Source organism: Mesoplodon densirostris, chromosome 6 (genome assembly GCF_025265405.1).
Source record: "Mesoplodon densirostris isolate mMesDen1 chromosome 6, mMesDen1 primary haplotype, whole genome shotgun sequence".
In the NCBI taxonomy this organism is placed as follows: Eukaryota; Metazoa; Chordata; class Mammalia; order Artiodactyla; family Ziphiidae; genus Mesoplodon; species Mesoplodon densirostris.
The window spans coordinates 7,541,009-7,558,197 of record NC_082666.1 but is presented as its reverse complement, the minus strand read 5'-3'; the positions used below and the strand labels follow the sequence as shown (position 1 = coordinate 7,558,197).

Sequence of the window (17,189 nt, the reverse complement as noted above, 5' to 3'; positions counted from 1 at the left end):
CTCAGAGGGTATTGCCTGTCGGGGCAGTGAGAATAGCTTCAGACTCTGGGTCCCTGGCCTAGGTTTTCATCCTATGTTCTTTGCCTCCTCTTGTTGCTAGAGAACCCATAAATGCTGTCTTCCCTCAGTTCCTAGGTCCCTGGGAAACTTTGGGACCAGGGAGCCCTTTTCTCTTAGCCTGTGAAGGTGACCTGTGGGACTGAAAGGGAAAGTGGGGTGAGACTTCTTCTAGGGACACTTTATTTAGGTGACTGGGAAGAATAGAGACGGTTCAAAGACACAGCCCTGTGCGAGAGTGGGCAAAGGTGTGAGCGGGCAGTCCGGGGAAGAGGAAGCTTAAATGGCTAATAAGCATATGCATAAATAGGGAAATGCAAACTGAAACAGCAGGATTCATGCTGGCAAGACTGGCAACAGGCAGAGGCTGGCTACTGCCCGGCGTTCTCACGTCCTGCTTGTGGCCGTGTGCGTCAGTGCAGGCATTTTGCAGGGCGTGTCACCTGCCACAAATCACAGATCTTCGGGCCCAGCCATTCTTACTCTTTGTATCAATCCTGGAGAGACACTTAGTATGTGCCCAACATGTCCACTGCTGCAGTGTTTACAGCTGCAAAACCTGGGAACCGCCTTATTGCCCAAAGGTTACGGGGAGAAGTTAAAAAATGCCATGGCATATTAGAGACAGAAAGCAGATTAGGGGTTGGGGATTTCCCTGGCGGTCCAGTGGTTAGGACTCAGCGCTTTCACTGCTGGAGCCTGGGTTCAGTCCCTGGTCTGGGAACTAAGATCCTCCAAGCCGTGTGGTGCGCCCGCCCCCTAAAAAAGAAAGCAGATTAGGGGTTTGAGGGGAGCTGGGGGGAGGGGAAAATGGAGACTGACTGCTTGACAGGTGCAGGTTTCCTTTTAGGGTGATGAAAAAACTCTGGAACTAGATGGTAATGATGGTTACACAATAGTGGAAATGTACCATATGCCACTGAATTTTACACTTAAAATGGCAAAGTTTGTTATATTTTACCACAATTAAAAAAATCATAATGTAATATACCACAAACCGTTGAATGATAGATACATTTCAAATTGGTGACTTGTATCTGAATTTATATCTCAGTAAAACTGTTGTTAAAAAATCCAGTTGTGACACAAAAATACAGTATGATATGATTTTGTAAAATTACACATTAATCCCTTCCCACCCCTCATCCCCCAAAAGATACTTCTCTAGGTGTAGCTACGTATAAATGCATAGAGAAAGGATGGGCAGGACAATCCAAACTCATAACAGCAGGGCTGGGTTTGGAGGTGGAGATGAGGGGGACTTCAGCTTTATCGGTTTCATTAAATATTTTATAATGAGAATATAATTTACTACTTCTATCATTAGAAATATAATTTTTGGAAAAGGAACAGGACCTAGAGGATGTAGACATCTCAGTTTATTGCCTAATGAGTTGGCTTTCCCTGCCTTCCCTTGAAGGATTCCGAAAAGTTGATGGAGCAACAAGGAGCATTATTGAAACGGCTGGCAGAGGCGGACTCCGAGAAAGCGGTAACACACAGCTCCCCCTGCCTGCTCCAGGGGGTATAGGCGACGGCGTAGAGGTGCTGAGTGGCGGCAGGAGGGCTGGAGCCCCGCTCTGACTTTTCTTTGGGTCTTAGTTTCATGACCTGTGAAATCATGAAACACATATCCCCGTCCCTCCTGCCCCACCGGGCTTGTCTAGTCAATCACTCGAGAGCTTGAACCACCAAGCTGGACATCAGCATGAGGGGTGGTGATGAGAGTGATGGATTTGTAAATCATCAGAGTCTGTCCCCTGAATTTCCTTATTTGTATTATGGTACAGACCTGTTGACTCAACAATTCCAATTCTCCCAAGGAATCTCTCCCAGGGCAGGTTGTTCCAAAGTCTGTTCCATAGAACCCTGAGTTCCTCAAGGTGTTAATGGGTACAAGAAACAAAAGGGGGGGTTGATCCATGGCCAAATAAATTTGGGGAACTACTGCCCAGCCTGAATGACAAGTTAAACCAGCTGCTTAACTACAATACCTTTTGGAGCCTTTGATGTATTGATGCCTGTTGGGAGTGTCCAAGAGAAAGAAAGAAACAGAGACCAGGGTTCCCGAGGTTTGGCCTTTGGCCCTCGGTGCCTGGCCGAACGTCGCTGTAGGGGATTCAACGGTCATGGCGATAATGCCTAAACCTGCATTCCCAGCTCGAGAGCCTTATCAAATTATGATACATCCGTAAATTGAAATGTTAAAGTGCTTTTTCAAAAGATATAGAAGATTGAATCACACTATAGTAAATGTGGTTATAGAGCAAACTAGGTATCTGACTTGTTAATGTGTGCTAACAATGGTTATCTCTGGGTGGGGGATTATGGGGCTTCCTTAGTGTTTCGTGTGTCTGTGTTTCAGTGTGTCCCACAACTAACATTATTTTCAATTGTTGTAAAAAATTGTGATTCAGATGTTAGGTGCTTCCTGCTAGGGTCTCTGTGACATGGGCCGATGTATCTGGGACTTGAGCCCAGTGGCCAGGCACTCACAGGAGTGTTTGTCCTCCCTGGGCGGGGCCTCCTCACCCTCCGCAGGGAGCTCATGACAGTGTGTGCCCTCTCCAGCGCCTGCTATTACTGCTGCAAGACAAAGACAAGGAGGTGGAAGAGCTCCTCCAGGAAATACAATGTGAGAAGGTACTGTCCCCAGCAGTTGCTCCTTGATATGGGCCAGCAGAGCTTAGTGGGTAGAGTGCGCTCTGGAATCGGACAGCTGGGTTCAAACCCCGGCTCTGCCACTTTCTTCGTCTTCTCCAAAGGCTCAAGCGAAGACAGCATCTGAGCTTTCGAAGTCCATGGAGACCATGCGTGGGCATTTGCAGGCACAGCTTCGGTGCAAAGAGGCAGAGAACAGTCGCCTGTGCATGCAGATCAAGGTACCTGCCAGCCCCACAGGTGGGGAGGGGAGGGGGCGGGGCCTGGCAGTTGAAGGGCAGTGGCCTGGCCAAGGCTCTCACGCTCAGGAAGGCTTTGCCCTAAAGGTTTACGGGGCCGCTGTTGCCAAAGCACTCTGAGCCAGTGGCAAGAGCAGTGGACCCTGAGGGTCTTGGGTGCCCTTCCCAGCAGTGACCAATTGGGTGCCATGCCCCTGAGCCAATCACTTAATCCCTTAGGCCTTCAGTTCTCATAACTACCCATGGGGCAGGGGGTGGGCTCAAATGCAGCTTGCATCTTTGAGCCAGGGACCTGCTGAGGTCACAGCTCTGCTGAGTGACTGAGGAATATCTCTGACCACTATGCTGAGTTCAAGGAAGGATTCCAGAAGAGCTCTGTCTTCACACTAAGACCCCAGTGTGTTCAGTAATGGGAGGGGTGCTGCGGAGAGCTGGGAGGGGCCTTCGTCTCTGCTCTGCCCTGGGGGACCTTTAAGCCTCCACACAGCTGACCTGGTTTCTCTCTCCCTCATCCCTTCTTTTTGCTCGTCCCCTCTCACCTCTACTCTCTGCCTTGCCCTTTCCCGGCCTTCCTTGTCTCTCTCCTCTGTCTCTCCCTCATCCTTGTCCCTCTCCCCACACCTGCCCCCGGGCCGTCCTCTCCCAGAACCTGGAGCGCAGCGGAAACCAGCATAAGGCGGAAGTGGAGTCCATGATGGAGCAGCTGAAGGAACTGAAGCAGAAGGGAGAACGAGACAAAGAGTCCCTGAAGAGGGCCATCCGAGCCCAGAAAGAACGAGCTGAGAAGAGTGAGGAGTACGCTGAGCAGCTGCATGTGCAGCTTGCTGACAAGGTAGCGGGCCTCCCCGAGAAGGGCTGGCCGAGGGTGAAGGGTCGGGGGTGGGTTGGCTGCCGGCGGATGGCTGCTTTGAGCAGGGAGAGGTGAAAAGCTGAATAGAGGTGGCTGGGCAGGCGGACGAACGGAGAGGAAGATGGCCGTGGAAGGGGTGAATGAGCTGGGAGGACTGCTGGCTACTGGGTGGAGGGAGAGGCGGGGGGGCAGTAAATGGGTAAAAGGATGACGATGGGGGTGGGCAGCTGGCTGGAGACAAGTGGAGGGTTTGTGGGACATTTTAACCACATCCACATTGTGGGTGGGAATGACAGTTAAGGAAGGATTTGCAGTCAGGGCGCGTGGGATGCTGGAAACTGAAAAGCAACAGCTGGGCTCCCGCTTCACTCTCAGTGCTTCTAGGAAGGAGTTGCAGGAGTGAGGTTGAAGTTATCAGGGTGAAGGGTGACCTGGGGTGACTCCCAGCTTGCTTGGCTTCAGCGGTGACACCAGGCTGATGGGCCCTTCTGTCCCATGTTCCCAGGATCTTTATGTTGCTGAAGCTTTATCCACTCTGGAATCATGGAGGAGCCGCTACAACCAAGTTGTGAAAGACAAGGGGGACCTCGAGCTGGAAATTATTGTCCTGAACGAGTACGTCTGTGTTAGGAGAGGGCGTGTGGGCCAATGGGAGGAGGGGGGTGTGCCAGTGCACGGCGCCAGGCAACCCGTGCCAGCTCACGTCGCTCACACGGCTGCCATCTGGTCTCCTCTGGTCAGGGGCTGCATTGGACTGAGCTGTGGGTGGCCCTGGGGTGGGCCTTCTGGTTGGACCCTGGGTCCTGGCTCCAGCCCCTGCCCCAGCGTCCTACCCCCCGGCAGGCACTATGCAGGGGCCTTCTCTGCTCACACCTGGGCTTGAGCTGGGCCCCAGTCTGCATGGCATGGGAAATGGGCACAGGCATGCTGGTATCCTCCTTCCTGTCCTTGGTGCACGGGGCAGCTGGTAATCCCTCTGTCTTCTCTCAGTCGTTTTGTCCACCAGTCAGTAGGTCAGAGGTATGGCCTGGGAGTAGGGGGCAAAAGTGGCCTCAAGTTGAAGGTGACTGAACTCATACCTTTCTTGCCACTGGTGAACTGTCAACAGTGACCATTCTCAGAGTCAGCTATAGTCATGTGATCATTCATTTAAAGATACTTATCGAGCATCTACTATATAACAGGCTATGTGTTGGCCTTGAAGGTTACAGCAGTAAAAAGAAAACAAATGGGGCTTCCCTGGTGGCGCAGTGGTTGAGAGTCCGCCTGCCGATGCAGGGGACATGGGTTCGTGCCCCAGTCTGGGAAGATCCCACATGCCATGGAGCGGCTGGGCCCGTGAGCCATGGCCACTGGCCTGCGCGTCTGGAGCCTGTGCTCCGCAACGGGAGAGGTCACAACAGTGAGAGGCCCGCGTACCCCCCCGAAAAAAAACAAAAAAAACCCAAATGCATTGGACTTCCCTGGTGGTGCAGTGGTTAAGAATCCGCCTGCCAATGCAGGGGACACGGGTTCGAGCCCTGGTCCGGGAAGATCCCACATGCCGCGGAGCAACTAAGCCCGTGCGCCACAACTACTCAGCCTGCGCGCTAGAGCCCGCGAGCCACGGCTACTGAGCCCGCGTGCCACAACTACTGAAGCCCGCGCGCCTAGAGCCCGTGCTCCGCAACAAGAGAAGCCACCGCAATGAGAAGCCTGCGCACCGCAACGGAGAGTAGCCCCCACTTGCCGCAACTAGGGAAAGCCCGTGAGCAGCAACGAAGACCCAATGCAGCCAAAAATAAATAAATTTTAAAAATTAAAAAATAAAGTTGGGTAGGAGTTTGCCGGTAAACCAATACAAGGCGTTTGCTTGGGCCTAGTCAGTACTCACTAAATATTTGCCGAGTGGTGAACTGTAATTTATCAATACTGAAAACACACACTGTGCCAAGGTTCTGCAGTATCAGGTGGGTCTACAGTCAAGAGCCTCAGTCTCTATTCTTGGATTATAGACCTGCTGAGGGCCTGCGCGTAGGGGAAGGGAGCAAGGGAAGCTTGTGCCTTGTTACTGCTCATGGCACCTGCCCTCGCCTTGGGGACACAGAACCCCAGTGGAGTATGTGTCTGAGGGAGACGGGTGCCTGGGGTTATCCCCTACCACTGGGCCTGCGAGTTCTGTCCTAACTTCAGTTCCTAATGGGATAAGAGATCCAGGGGGTGCCCTGGGGAGCTGGGGAGGGACTGCGTCTCTGGCCCTTATCTTCAGGGAGTGTCTCAGCCTCACGGGAGGATCAGAACAGAGAAGGCTTCTTGGAGGGGGTGGTATGGGAGACAAATCTTAAAAGGCTGTTAATACGAAGTGGGATACCTGGGAATGCCACAGGCGACAGTGGCAGGGCAGCTGCCCCTCGGGGTGGAGACTGGGGAGCAGGCAGGGTGCCAAGAAGAGAGACACGGGTGAACTGCGTAGGAACACTTGGCCCTACTCCATACCAAGTGCCGGGCTGCTCACAACCTGTGGCCTTGATTCCGTCTGCTTTCGCTTTGTGACCTTCCAGGCGGGTGACAGATCTTGTAAACCAGCAACGAGCCTCGGAGGAGAAGATGCGAGAAGACCGGGACAGCCTGGTGGAGAGGCTACACCGGCAGACGGCCGAGTATTCCGCATTCAAGCTAGAGAATGAGAGGCTGAAGGTCGGTGGTGAGAGCCGGGACCAGGACGGTTGGGTGGAGACCAGAGGCTGGTGGTGCTCCTGGTTGGGCCCCAGAGGTGACCACCGGGGCCTTCAGAGGGCCTGGAGGCAGCAGCGTGGTAAGAGGGCTTGTTCTGGAGTCGCAAGACCCAGATTCAAGTCCTGGCCCTGCCTCTGAGAGCTGCAGGACCTGAACGGGACGTTTCCTCCTGTGTTGCTGCAGTTTCCTCAGCGGGAGGAAATGAGGTCCTTGTGAGAAGGTGGTGATGCATGTAAAGTGCTTAGCATGACAGTCAGCCCGTGCACATGAGATGGACCTGACTTTGAGGTTAACAGTGACTCTCCTGGGGCCCTGCTGGCCCCTTCACATGCATTCATTCTCACTTTAGCCTCCCGATAGTGTAATTATTGTCTCTACTGTACAGAATAAGGAAACTGAAGCTTAGAGTTTAAGTTTCTTTTTTTTTTTTTTTTTTTTTTTTTTTTTTTGCGGTATGCGGGCTTCTCACCGCTGTGGCCTCTCCCGTTGTGGAGCACAGGCTCCGGACGCGCAGGCTCAGCAGCCATGGCTCACGGGCCCAGCCGCTCCGCGGCATGTGGGATCTTCCCGGACCGGGGCACGAACCCGTGTCCCCTGCGTCGGCAGGCGGACTCTCAACGACTGCGCCACCAGGGAAGCCCCAAGTTTAAGTTTCTTGCCAAGATTTTGCCCTTGGAAGCGTTGGAGTTGGGATTTGAACCTCAGTCTGACCCTGGGGCTCTAATCACTAGCTCTTAACCACTCCCTCTAGACCCTCCCAGCACACCGAGGGCGAGAGGCAACCGAAAAGAGGTAGATGTTGCAGAGCCAGGTTTGATCTTGGTTTTTAGTTGATCTGGGCAATAACATCTAGATCTATCTATCTATTTATTTATTTATTTATTACTGATTTTTGTTAAGTAAAATTGATTTTAAGGAAGTATAATACAGAAAGGTACACAAAATGAATGTAACTCTGTCCATCAGTCACCCTGATTGAACCTTAAACCCAGAACCCCGGTGACCTTGCCTAGTTACAGACACCCCCTGCCAAGGGCACGGTTATCCTGACCTCTGTCACCGCAGATTAGTTTGCCTGGTTTGGAACTTTGTGCCTGGCCTTTATGGCTTTTACTCAGCATTATGTTTGTGGAAGTTATCCACGTCATGTGTGGCAGTTCGTCACTCTCAGTGCAGTGCAGTGTATGAATGTACCACGATGTGTTTATCCATTCTACTGTCGGCGGACATTTGGGTTGTAGAACATCTTTGTACCTCTTTTGGTGCACATATTTGGTGTATTTTTACAGTTCCTATACCTTGAAGTATAATAGAAATGCCAGGTCATCGGGTGGTATACACAAATTCAGCTTTGGTAGCTGTCACCAAATAGTAAAGCAGTTGTACAAATTTCCACTCCCATCAGGGATATGTGAGATGATACTTGGTATTGCCCATCTTCTTCATTTTAGCCACTCTGGTGGGAGTATAGTATCTCATTTGTTGTAGTGCAATTGTTGGATAAATGACAGACAAGCCCCGTGTCTAACAATTAGCTGGGGTATTGGTTGCAGTATGGTATGTCTGTGTGGTGAAACACAGTGTGACTGTTCAAAATGATTGTAGAAGTGTATTTTCCTAGCTGTTATCATTACAAAGATAAAATCTGCTCATAGTGAAAGTTGAAAACATCACAGAAACGTTATATGGAAGTGAAGGTCCCTGTTACCGTAGATGTGTGTTTTTCCAGTTCTTTCCCCTCATACTCACATACACATTCAAACACATGCACATCCATTCATCCAGCCATTATTCTGCAGCTTGCCTTTCTCCTTCAACCATATTCCATGGATATTTTTTCAGATTTTTTTTTTGCTTTATCTCTTTCTTTTACATGATTGCTTGTTATTTTATTGAGATACCATGATTTATTTTGTCCCATCTGCTAAGGTGAGCATTTGGGTTGTAGGAGAACATTCACTGATGAGACAAGTAGTTCCCAACTTACTTGTTAATTGAAAAAGTTCGTTGCAAGGCAGTAAGTATATCATAATCCCATTCTTACTGGAAAAAATAAAGTAGCTACACAGTTATCAATATGTAGCCATATTATAAGGCATCATGATTCATTTTTCTTGGTTTTATCTCCCTTTTCTTTAGTGATAATTTAGTGCTTTTTTTTTTTTTTTTTTTTTGGCCAAGCCGCAAGGCTTGTGGGATCTTAATTCTCTAACCAGGGATTGGACCCGGGCCCCCGGCAGTGAAAGTGCTGAACTGAGCCCTAACCGCTGAACCACCAGGGAATTCCCCCATAATGTACTGCTTTTGTAATAAGAACAAAAAACACAGAGTCTCTTATTTGCATCTGTAGTCACTTGAGTTGGTCTTATCAGGAATCCTGCCCTGGTGCCTCTCTGAGGAAAACTGCTGGCGTGGGTTTGAGTAGGTGGGGCTTCCCTTTGCTGGCCCCTCGGAGTAGGAGCTGGGGTTGGGATGGCCACCTGCTCGGGAACCTTCCCGTTGGTGACCGACGAGCCATCCCTTCTAGGCTAGCTTCGTCCCGATGGAGGAGAAACTCAACCAGGCGCACATCGAAGTTCAGCAGCTGAAGGCATCGGTTAAGAACTACGAGGGAATGATTGACAACTATAAGAGTCAGGTAGGCCTCTCAGGTGCCAAGCCTGCCAGGGCAGCCCTTCCCAGCAGGCTGGGATGGAGACTCACCATAAGGCCCCTCCTGGGAAGGTGTTTTTCACCAAAACTTGGCTCTGCCCAAGATGGCCCGATGCTTTCTTGGTCCCCAGGTGATGAAGACCAGACTGGAGGCTGATGAAGTGGCTGCCCAGCTGGAACGCTGTGACAAAGAGAACAAGATCCTTAAAGACGAGATGAACAAAGAGATTGAAACGGTATTGCTCTCCTTCCTCGCCTTCTTCCCCTACCCAGTCCCATGTCTGTCAGTCTGTCCGTCTTGTTTGTCATTGGCCCTCTCCGATGTGGATGACAGAGATTCATGAAGGTTCTTATTGCTGGGCTGGTCCACTCCACCGTGTATGTACTCTCTCCTTCCTCGTCTCCTCTCTTCCTTCTCTCCTGCTTCCTCATTATCCCTCTTTCTCATCCTGGTTTCCTTCTTTCTTCACTTTCCTTAAAAAAAAGTTTCCCCTGCTTGGAATATCCAAGTGGATTCAAATCCACAGATCCGTCAGGCCTTAACTGTGCCTATTGCATTCTGTGTGGTGTCTTTATTTGGTGCCAACCGAAAGTGTTCCTCCTGTCCCCTTCCCCAAAGAGCCTTATTCTTCTAGAGATGACTTGGCTCTCTAGAAGCAAAGGGGTCATCTTAATAGTAACCTTGGAGATGGACTGGTTCCAGGCTCAGCCATTAACTTGTTGCATAACCTTGGGCAAGTCACTGCCTCTCTCTAGTCCTCAGGCTCCTCGTTAATGCAAGGATGGGCTAAGACCAGATAGGTCGTCGCTTTTTCCCTCTGACCTAGAGCATCGTGATTGCCTTCCTAGGGGCTCTGAGGTTAGACTAGACTTGAATCCTGCCTCGGCCAGTTTGTAGCTGAGTGACCGTGGGCAAATGATCCTTTGATCCTCAGCGTCCTCATATGGGGATAACAGCACCTACTTAATAGGTTGTTGTATGAATTTAATAAGTGATGCCTGGGTCCCGGAGTTTGCTACATGGTTGCCATTATTCTTCAATGACTGAAGGGGTGGCAGCTCAGGTGGCCAGTCAGGGCCAAGTGTGTCCCCCCAGGGAACAGCTAGACACCCTCAGTGGCCTGCAGGGAGGCCGCGCTTCTGCCCGTGGATCTTTCAGGATCCTTTCTGGGGACTGAGGGCGGCCCTGCCCTAAATCCAAAGCACTCTGCCTGGCCTCTTCAGCAGCCAGGCCCTTCCCAACGGTGGGCCCCTGTCTCCCACTCCAGGCACGGAGGCAGTTCCAGTCCCAGCTGGCTGACCTGCAGCAACTGCCTGATATTCTCAAGATCACGGAGGCTAAGCTGGCAGAGTGCCAAGACCAGCTGCAGGGCTATGAGAGGAAGAACATCGACCTCACAGCCATCATATCAGACCTGCGCAGCCAGGTAAGGGACTGGCAGAGAGGTTCCCGCGAAGTGGCCCGAGCAGGGGCCCGCTTACCAAGATGAGCTGCACGCACCCCCCCACCCAGGGAGGACCACTTCCCTTTTCTTGGCTGCTGCTTTCTCAGAGGAGTGAGCTGTCATCGGTGCTGTGAAATAAAAGTCTGGTGTGCCAAATGCCTTGTGTTTGCACAAAGTGATTTTAGTTATAGGAGCCGCCACTCGATTGGAGCTGCCGGGCCCTCCTGCTCTTGCCCCTCCCCGAGGGTTCCAAGTCTCCGCCGGCCTCTGCCCTCCACGTTCCACTGCTGCCCTCAGCCATGCACCACCAGCAGACAGCAAGCCATAGGTTTTCTTCTTTTCCATCTTTCTCTTGCTTTAGCTGCCTTTCCGTAGTCTTAACAGACCCCTTGCCTGAGCTAGGGGTCCTGAAAGAGGACTTCCTTTCTACCAGAAGCAGTCTGCCTCTGGGTTACTGGAACCAAGCCTACGGTGTCTAAGAAATGCTATGCCTCTCGTCTGCACTGTGACCTTGGGCAAGACCCTTCCCCTCTCTTTTTTTTTTTTTTTTTTTTGCGGTACGCGGACCTCTCACTGTTGTGGCCTCTCCCATTGTGGAGCACAGGCTCCGGACGCGCAGGCTCAGCGGCCACGGCTCACGGGCCCAGCTGCCCCGCGGCATGTGGGATCTTCCCGGACCGGGGCACGAACCCGTGTCCCCTGCATCGGCAGGCGGACTCTCAACCACTGTGCCTCCAGGGAAGCCCGACCCTTCCCCTCTCTTAACCTGCTTCCTTGTAGTACCAGTGAAAGTAGCTACCATTGTTTGAGCACGTGCTCGGTGCTCCAGCGTTCCCTCATTGAATTCTCCCAGGAACTTTGTAAGGGGTCTTATTTTCCCCATTTTACAGAAAGCAGCCCAGGGCATAGAGGGGAGAAGTCATTGCCTGAGGTCACAGAGCTAATACTTGTCAACAGGGATTGGAACCCAGCCAGCTCTGTCTGGTTCCCAAGCCCAGGTTCTCAGCACTCTTTAATCACCAGGCTTCTCTCGAACCTGAGCATTCTCAGGGCCTTTCAGGCCCAGACGTCTGAGGCTTCTGCAGAAAGCAGCCTTCTGGATAACTTCTCAAACTTGCCAGCCTGAAGGACTCAGTAGATTTCCTGTGGCCTTGCCTGCATTTGTCCCCAGTTAAGAAGAATGCACTCAGCGGTCCCACCAACATCCTCGGTAAAGCTCCGTGGTGTGTCATGTGGGCCAGTTAGGCCTGCCGTCTGCTTCTGCCTTCTCACGTCTGCCCAGATCCCACTGACTGGCCTCTGCTGATCAAGGAAGTGTCGTCGTGTCTCTTCAGGATCGAAGCTGGCTTCTCTCGGTGCGGGAAAGCCTTCAGTCTCGGGGGTCGGGCCTAACCTGTCCCCGCTCTCCCCTCTCCTCCAGGTTGTGCGTTGAGACTCAGATGCCTGCTGAGGGCAGTGTGCCTCTCTCCTGGGTGTGGATGACAGGTCACAGGGAGAAGGGAGGGCTGTACCGGGAAGTTCTTTCACAAACCAGTCTGTGTTCCTGTCATTTTAGATCGAACATCAGGGGGACAAGCTGGAGATGGCGAGAGAGAAACATCAGGCTTCCCAGAAGGAAAATAAACAGCTGAGTCTGAAGGTGGATGAACTGGAGAGGTTAGAGGCACTTGGTCCCATCTCTGTCCTCTTCCTAGGACCTGAGACTTTCAGCCACTTAGCTGCTTTGGGCTTAGTGTGCAGAAGTGTTTGAGGGACTCAAGGCCCTGGAAGGTACTAGGCAGACCTTAGAGGAAAAGCTGTGCCTACCATTGCAGTGGTAGGCATTGTGGGAGACAGGAAGGTGGTCTCCGGCCAGGGGGGACACCATAACAGTGTGATCAAGGTCAGACCATCCACCCGCATCACCTGTCAGAAAGGTATGCTTCATCCAAGCAAACCGGCAGGGCCCGGATGCTGCGGTGGGGGCCTCCCCCCGTTCTGCTCTTTGTTCCCGATTGTCCTTCCCAAGACCTTTCTGATCTGTTCTTCCCTGTTCCTCACGGACTGTTGGAAGCAGTCGGGTAAAGAGGACACGTTTTGGAATCGGAAGCTCTGGCCCTTGGTCCCAACTTGGCCACTTAACCTGCATTGTGATCTTGAGCAAGTCATTTCACCCTTTGAATTTCTGTTTACTCATCTTGAGAAAGGGACCAAGGTAGGGATAACAGTCCAGCTCATGGGATTATTGTGAGTCCTCCATGAGATAATCCTCCAAGGGCTTAGCACATTACCTGGCATGCAAAAATGTGCCATATAGGTCAGTATATACGAGTTGATATTTTAGATGTGAGGAAACTGAGCTCAGGGAGAGGTTAAGTGACTTGCCCAAGGTCACATAGCTGGTACTTGGCAAAGCTGCGACTTAGACTGTCTTCCTCCAGGGCTTTTAGCATGTGTAAAATAAGGGCTGGAGCCTCAGTTTTCAGAGGTGAAAGGCTTGGGGTCCCAGGAGGCTGTAACTGGCCCAGGTGGCTCACACAGCCTGCCAGCAGGGACTTAAAGCAGGTGGTCTCCCCTGGGCTCCACCTCTACTCTGCTGGCCTCGAAGATGTAGCTGGGTTCAGCAGGACTTGCAGAGCTCCTTGAATTGGAAGGTGCTCTGGAAGTGCAGCGGGGACCACGTGTACACACGGGGTGGTCGCTGCTGCCCCATGGCTGGTCAAGTATGTTGAGTGGCGCAGCTGAAGTCCCTTTGCTGAGGGAGGCAACAGTGAACAGAAGAAGTTGAGCGCGTAGGTTTCGGTGACAGACGTGCTAGCTATGCTGGCCTCAGCCAATGATTTCACCTGTCTTCGGCTCAGTTTCTTCATCTGTAAAGTGGGAATCATGATGGAACCCACCTGCCTGAGCCGCAAGTTGCCATATTACACGTGATGACATACAGACTTGGCACAGCCGCGGTCAGTCTGTGCTTCTCCCACTCTTCGTACAGCTCCTTGCCGCCTTGCTGCTCAGCAGATTTCTTTGTTTTTTTCCTGTTGTTCCTTGGAGATTCTTGATGTCATGAGAACCCCAGCCCGGGGTGGCTGGCAGCCCCCAGCTGTGTGGAACCGGACAGGTAGGGGGACGAGCAGGACCTGATTGAATGCTTTCACCTAGGAAACTGGAGGCGACCAGTGCCCAGAATATCGAGTTCCTACAGGTGATTGCCAAGAGGGAGGAGGCAATCCACCAGTGCCAGCTGCGACTAGAGGAGAAAACCCGGGAATGTGGGACCCTGGCGAGGCAGTTGGAGAGCGCCATTGAAGATGCCAGGAGGCAGGTCAGTCTCAATTCTGTTACTAACCTATCTCTGTGTCTTTGGACAAATCGCCTAACCTCTCTGAGCCTATCTCTCCATCTGAGAAATGGGCATATAGAAGTAGTACCTGCCTCATGAAATCATCATACGGATCAAGTGAGCAATTATTGTAAAGGACTTGGCACTTTATTCATAACTGCTCCTTTGATTGCTGCCTGAGTGGGCATCAGACAGGTGTACCACGTCTTAGGTGATGACTCATGGAGCGTTGGCAAAGGGCAGGTAAAGCGGGGTTGCAGAAGTTGTCCCCATAGTTTGCTCCTGCCCTGAGGCTCCAGAGAATTGTCCCCAGCGAGACCAGCTAGTGGGAGCGGCCCAGCCTTCTCTTTACCAGGTGTCCCCCATGCCAGGTAAGCCAGCCCCACCTCTGTGCCTTTCGGGCAGGTGGAACAAACCAAGGAGCACGCAGCCTCCAAGGAGCGAGCAGCCCAGAACAAAATCCTGGACCTTGAGGCCCAGCTGAGCAGGACCAAGACTGAACTCAGCCAGCTCCGGCGGAGCCGGGACGATGTGAGTCGGGCTGGGGGTGGGAGGATGGGGTAGGAGCAGACAAGAAGGGAGTGGGCTGAGATCTGAGCTTCCTGGCGCCTGCAGGGCAAGATGTTCCATTGTTTTTATGAGTATGACATGGTTTTATTTTTCTCGCATCACTTTGCCATCCCTTCAGGATATCCCAGGCCAACCCCCTTTTTTTTTTTTTTTTTTTTTCGCGGTACGCGGGCCTCTCACTGTTGTGGCCTCTCCCATTGCGGAGCACAGGCTCCGGACGCGCAGGCTCAGCGGCCATGGCTCACGGGCCCAGCCGCTCCACGGCATGTGGGATCTTCCCGGACCAGGGCACGAACCCGCGTCCCCTGCATCGGCAGGCGGACTCTCAACCACTGCGCCACCAGGGAAGAGCCCCCCCCCTTTTTTATTAACAGTTTTGTTAAGACAGCATTTACCGTAAAATTCCTTCATTCAAACCGCACAGTTCAGTGGTTCTGAGTATATTCAGTGTTGTACCATTATCACCACAATCCAGGTATAGAATGTTTTCAGAAAGAAAATTACCCGTTAGCAGCCACTCCCGTTCCCCTGCCCTCAACCCCTGGCAACCACTAATAAAGTCTCTGTCGCTATGGGTTTGTCTGTCCTGGATGTCACACACACTTGGCCCCGGCCCCGTTCCTCCTCTTAGGCTGACCGCCGCTACCAGAGCCGCCTGCAAGACCTGAAAGACCGCCTGGAGCAGTCGGAGAGCACCAACCGCAGCATGCAGAACTACGTCCAGTTCCTCAAGTCGTCCTATGCCAACGTGTTCGGGGATGGTCCCTACACTTCCTACCTAACGAGCTCTCCCATCCGCTCCCGGTCTCCTCCTGCCTAAGGTGGCCACTCTTGGGCTAGGAGCTCGGATGGATGCCGTGGGAACTGAGGCGTTGCTAAGCCGTACCCGGAAAGCCTGTTGGTTTTCCTCTCTCGTCCTGTGACGAAGTATGTTCAGGGTCTTGTCTTAGCTACTAGCTCCAGAAAAGTGCCTGAAGCAGCAGGGGATGAAGCAGAACCCACTTCGTTCTCTCCTCTCCGACAGCATCGCCTGACGGAAGTTTTTAATTACCCTGACAGGCCTTAAAGTTACTACTATTAGGGTCAGATTGTAACTCACCGTGACTTTGCTCATTCCTTTCCCAAGAGAATGTTTGGACTGGTCTTGCCCTCCAGTTCCCTTACAGCTCTCTTCTTTTTAGGACTGTCTCTTGGGTTTTCCCTGACCTGAACCAGCAGGAGCTGTTCGCAAGAGGTCCTCACCGCTCCTCATGTTCACTTGCTGTTTTCCTTATTTCATGGGTACAGTGTTTTCCCCAAGGTGCTCCCCTCCCAAGCCCAGTGGAAACCTCTCATGGCCAAGTTTCCTCAAGGCCACTTGCCCTCAAGCACTTGCCAATAGACACTCGAGGGCTTATGTCCAGTTCGCCTTGTAAAAGTACAATCGCAATCTCATTGATTTTTCTCTTTGCCAGGTTTGTATCTGTGGAATGCATTTATTCTTGAAACATGTGTATTGTTTTACAAAAAGCTTTTATAATCAGTATTTAAGGCTCCATTGGATGATTTCCTTTACCCACCCCAGCCCTCTTCTAAAAATGATTCAGTAAAATGCTACAGGAAAGCCAGTAAATGTTTTTAAAGGACTTCGTGCATGAGACTCCTCATTTCATTTTGGCCAGGTTGGCTCTTTCTCCTTTGTGTGCTTTCACTTACAATCCCATGAAAGGCCTGGAGGAGACACACTGAAGGGCACTGCTCAGTGTGTGAGGGCAGACTACTTTAGCTGTTAGGAGGAAGATGGGATGTGTATGTATTACTATTTTTTTAATGTTAATTGCTTTCTGAATGATAAGATTATGGGCTATTTTCTCTTCACATTTTCCTGTATTTAAAAGAAAAAAAAATTCTTCAGAGAGAAGAGAGCAAATTTAGTGTACTATGCTGGTACTGACCTCTGGGTGATCCAGTCTGGTCCTCTCTCAGCCACTCTAACCCAAGTCCAAGAGTTCCCCTACATCCTCAAAAGCAATGGCTCCCACCCAGGCATCTGGATTCCACTACCAGAACCGCCCCCGCCCCCCATCCCCCCATTTTGGAGACATGCATAGTTTCCAGCTTTTAATGTTTTAGGGTTTTTTGTTTGTTTTGTTTTTATTTTTATTTATTTATTTAGGTTTTTTTTTGCGGTACACGGGCCTCTCACCGTTGTGGCCTCTCCCGCTGCGGAGCACAGGCTCCGGACGCGCAGGCCCAGCGGCCATGGCTCACGGGCCCAGCCGCTCCGTGACATGTGGGATCTTCCCGGACTGGGGCACGAACCCATGTCCCCTGCATCGGCAGGCGGACTCTCAACCACTGCGCCACCAGGGAAGCCCTTGTTTTGTTTTTAATTTTATTTCCAGCTTTTAATTTTGCCAAGGAAGGTCACTGAAATCACTACTACCAGCTACCACTGCCACAAAACCAAGCCTATTTTCACACCCTTAACATAAATGGACTTGAACTTTCATACAATGTATGAAAGCTCTTCCTAAGAAAAGACAGTTGGCAAACTTACACCAATGTGCATACATTTCTGTATATCTCATTATTCTTGTTTTTGTCAAACTAATGAAAACCTCCTCAGTGCAGGGTTCTGCTATTTGTAACGATGGTGCGGGAAACACCTCTTTTCCGGTCCATTGCTGGGATTCTCCCAA

General features: G+C 51.5%; 1 protein-coding gene across 11 annotated transcripts in view; it reads left to right on the top strand.

Moving 5' to 3' along the window:
• Positions 1 to 16,133, top strand: part of ODF2 (outer dense fiber of sperm tails 2) — a 31,624-nt gene extending 15,491 nt beyond the window's left edge. For all 11 annotated transcript variants that reach the window (XM_060100564.1, XM_060100560.1, XM_060100559.1 and 8 more), the window contains 13 exons: positions 1,478 to 1,549; positions 2,629 to 2,700; positions 2,823 to 2,939; positions 3,604 to 3,789; positions 4,313 to 4,422; positions 6,348 to 6,483; positions 9,050 to 9,160; positions 9,306 to 9,410; positions 10,443 to 10,601; positions 12,175 to 12,275; positions 13,758 to 13,920; positions 14,344 to 14,469; positions 15,140 to 16,133. In XM_060100564.1, the coding sequence (XP_059956547.1) occupies positions 1,478 to 1,549; positions 2,629 to 2,700; positions 2,823 to 2,939; positions 3,604 to 3,789; positions 4,313 to 4,422; positions 6,348 to 6,483; positions 9,050 to 9,160; positions 9,306 to 9,410; positions 10,443 to 10,601; positions 12,175 to 12,275; positions 13,758 to 13,920; positions 14,344 to 14,469; positions 15,140 to 15,328 (1,647 nt within the window). In that variant the 3' untranslated portion in view covers positions 15,329 to 16,133. The remainder of the gene's footprint in view (positions 1 to 1,477; positions 1,550 to 2,628; positions 2,701 to 2,822; positions 2,940 to 3,603; positions 3,790 to 4,312; positions 4,423 to 6,347; positions 6,484 to 9,049; positions 9,161 to 9,305; positions 9,411 to 10,442; positions 10,602 to 12,174; positions 12,276 to 13,757; positions 13,921 to 14,343; positions 14,470 to 15,139) is intronic.
• Positions 16,134 to 17,189: the final 1,056 nt, after the last annotated feature.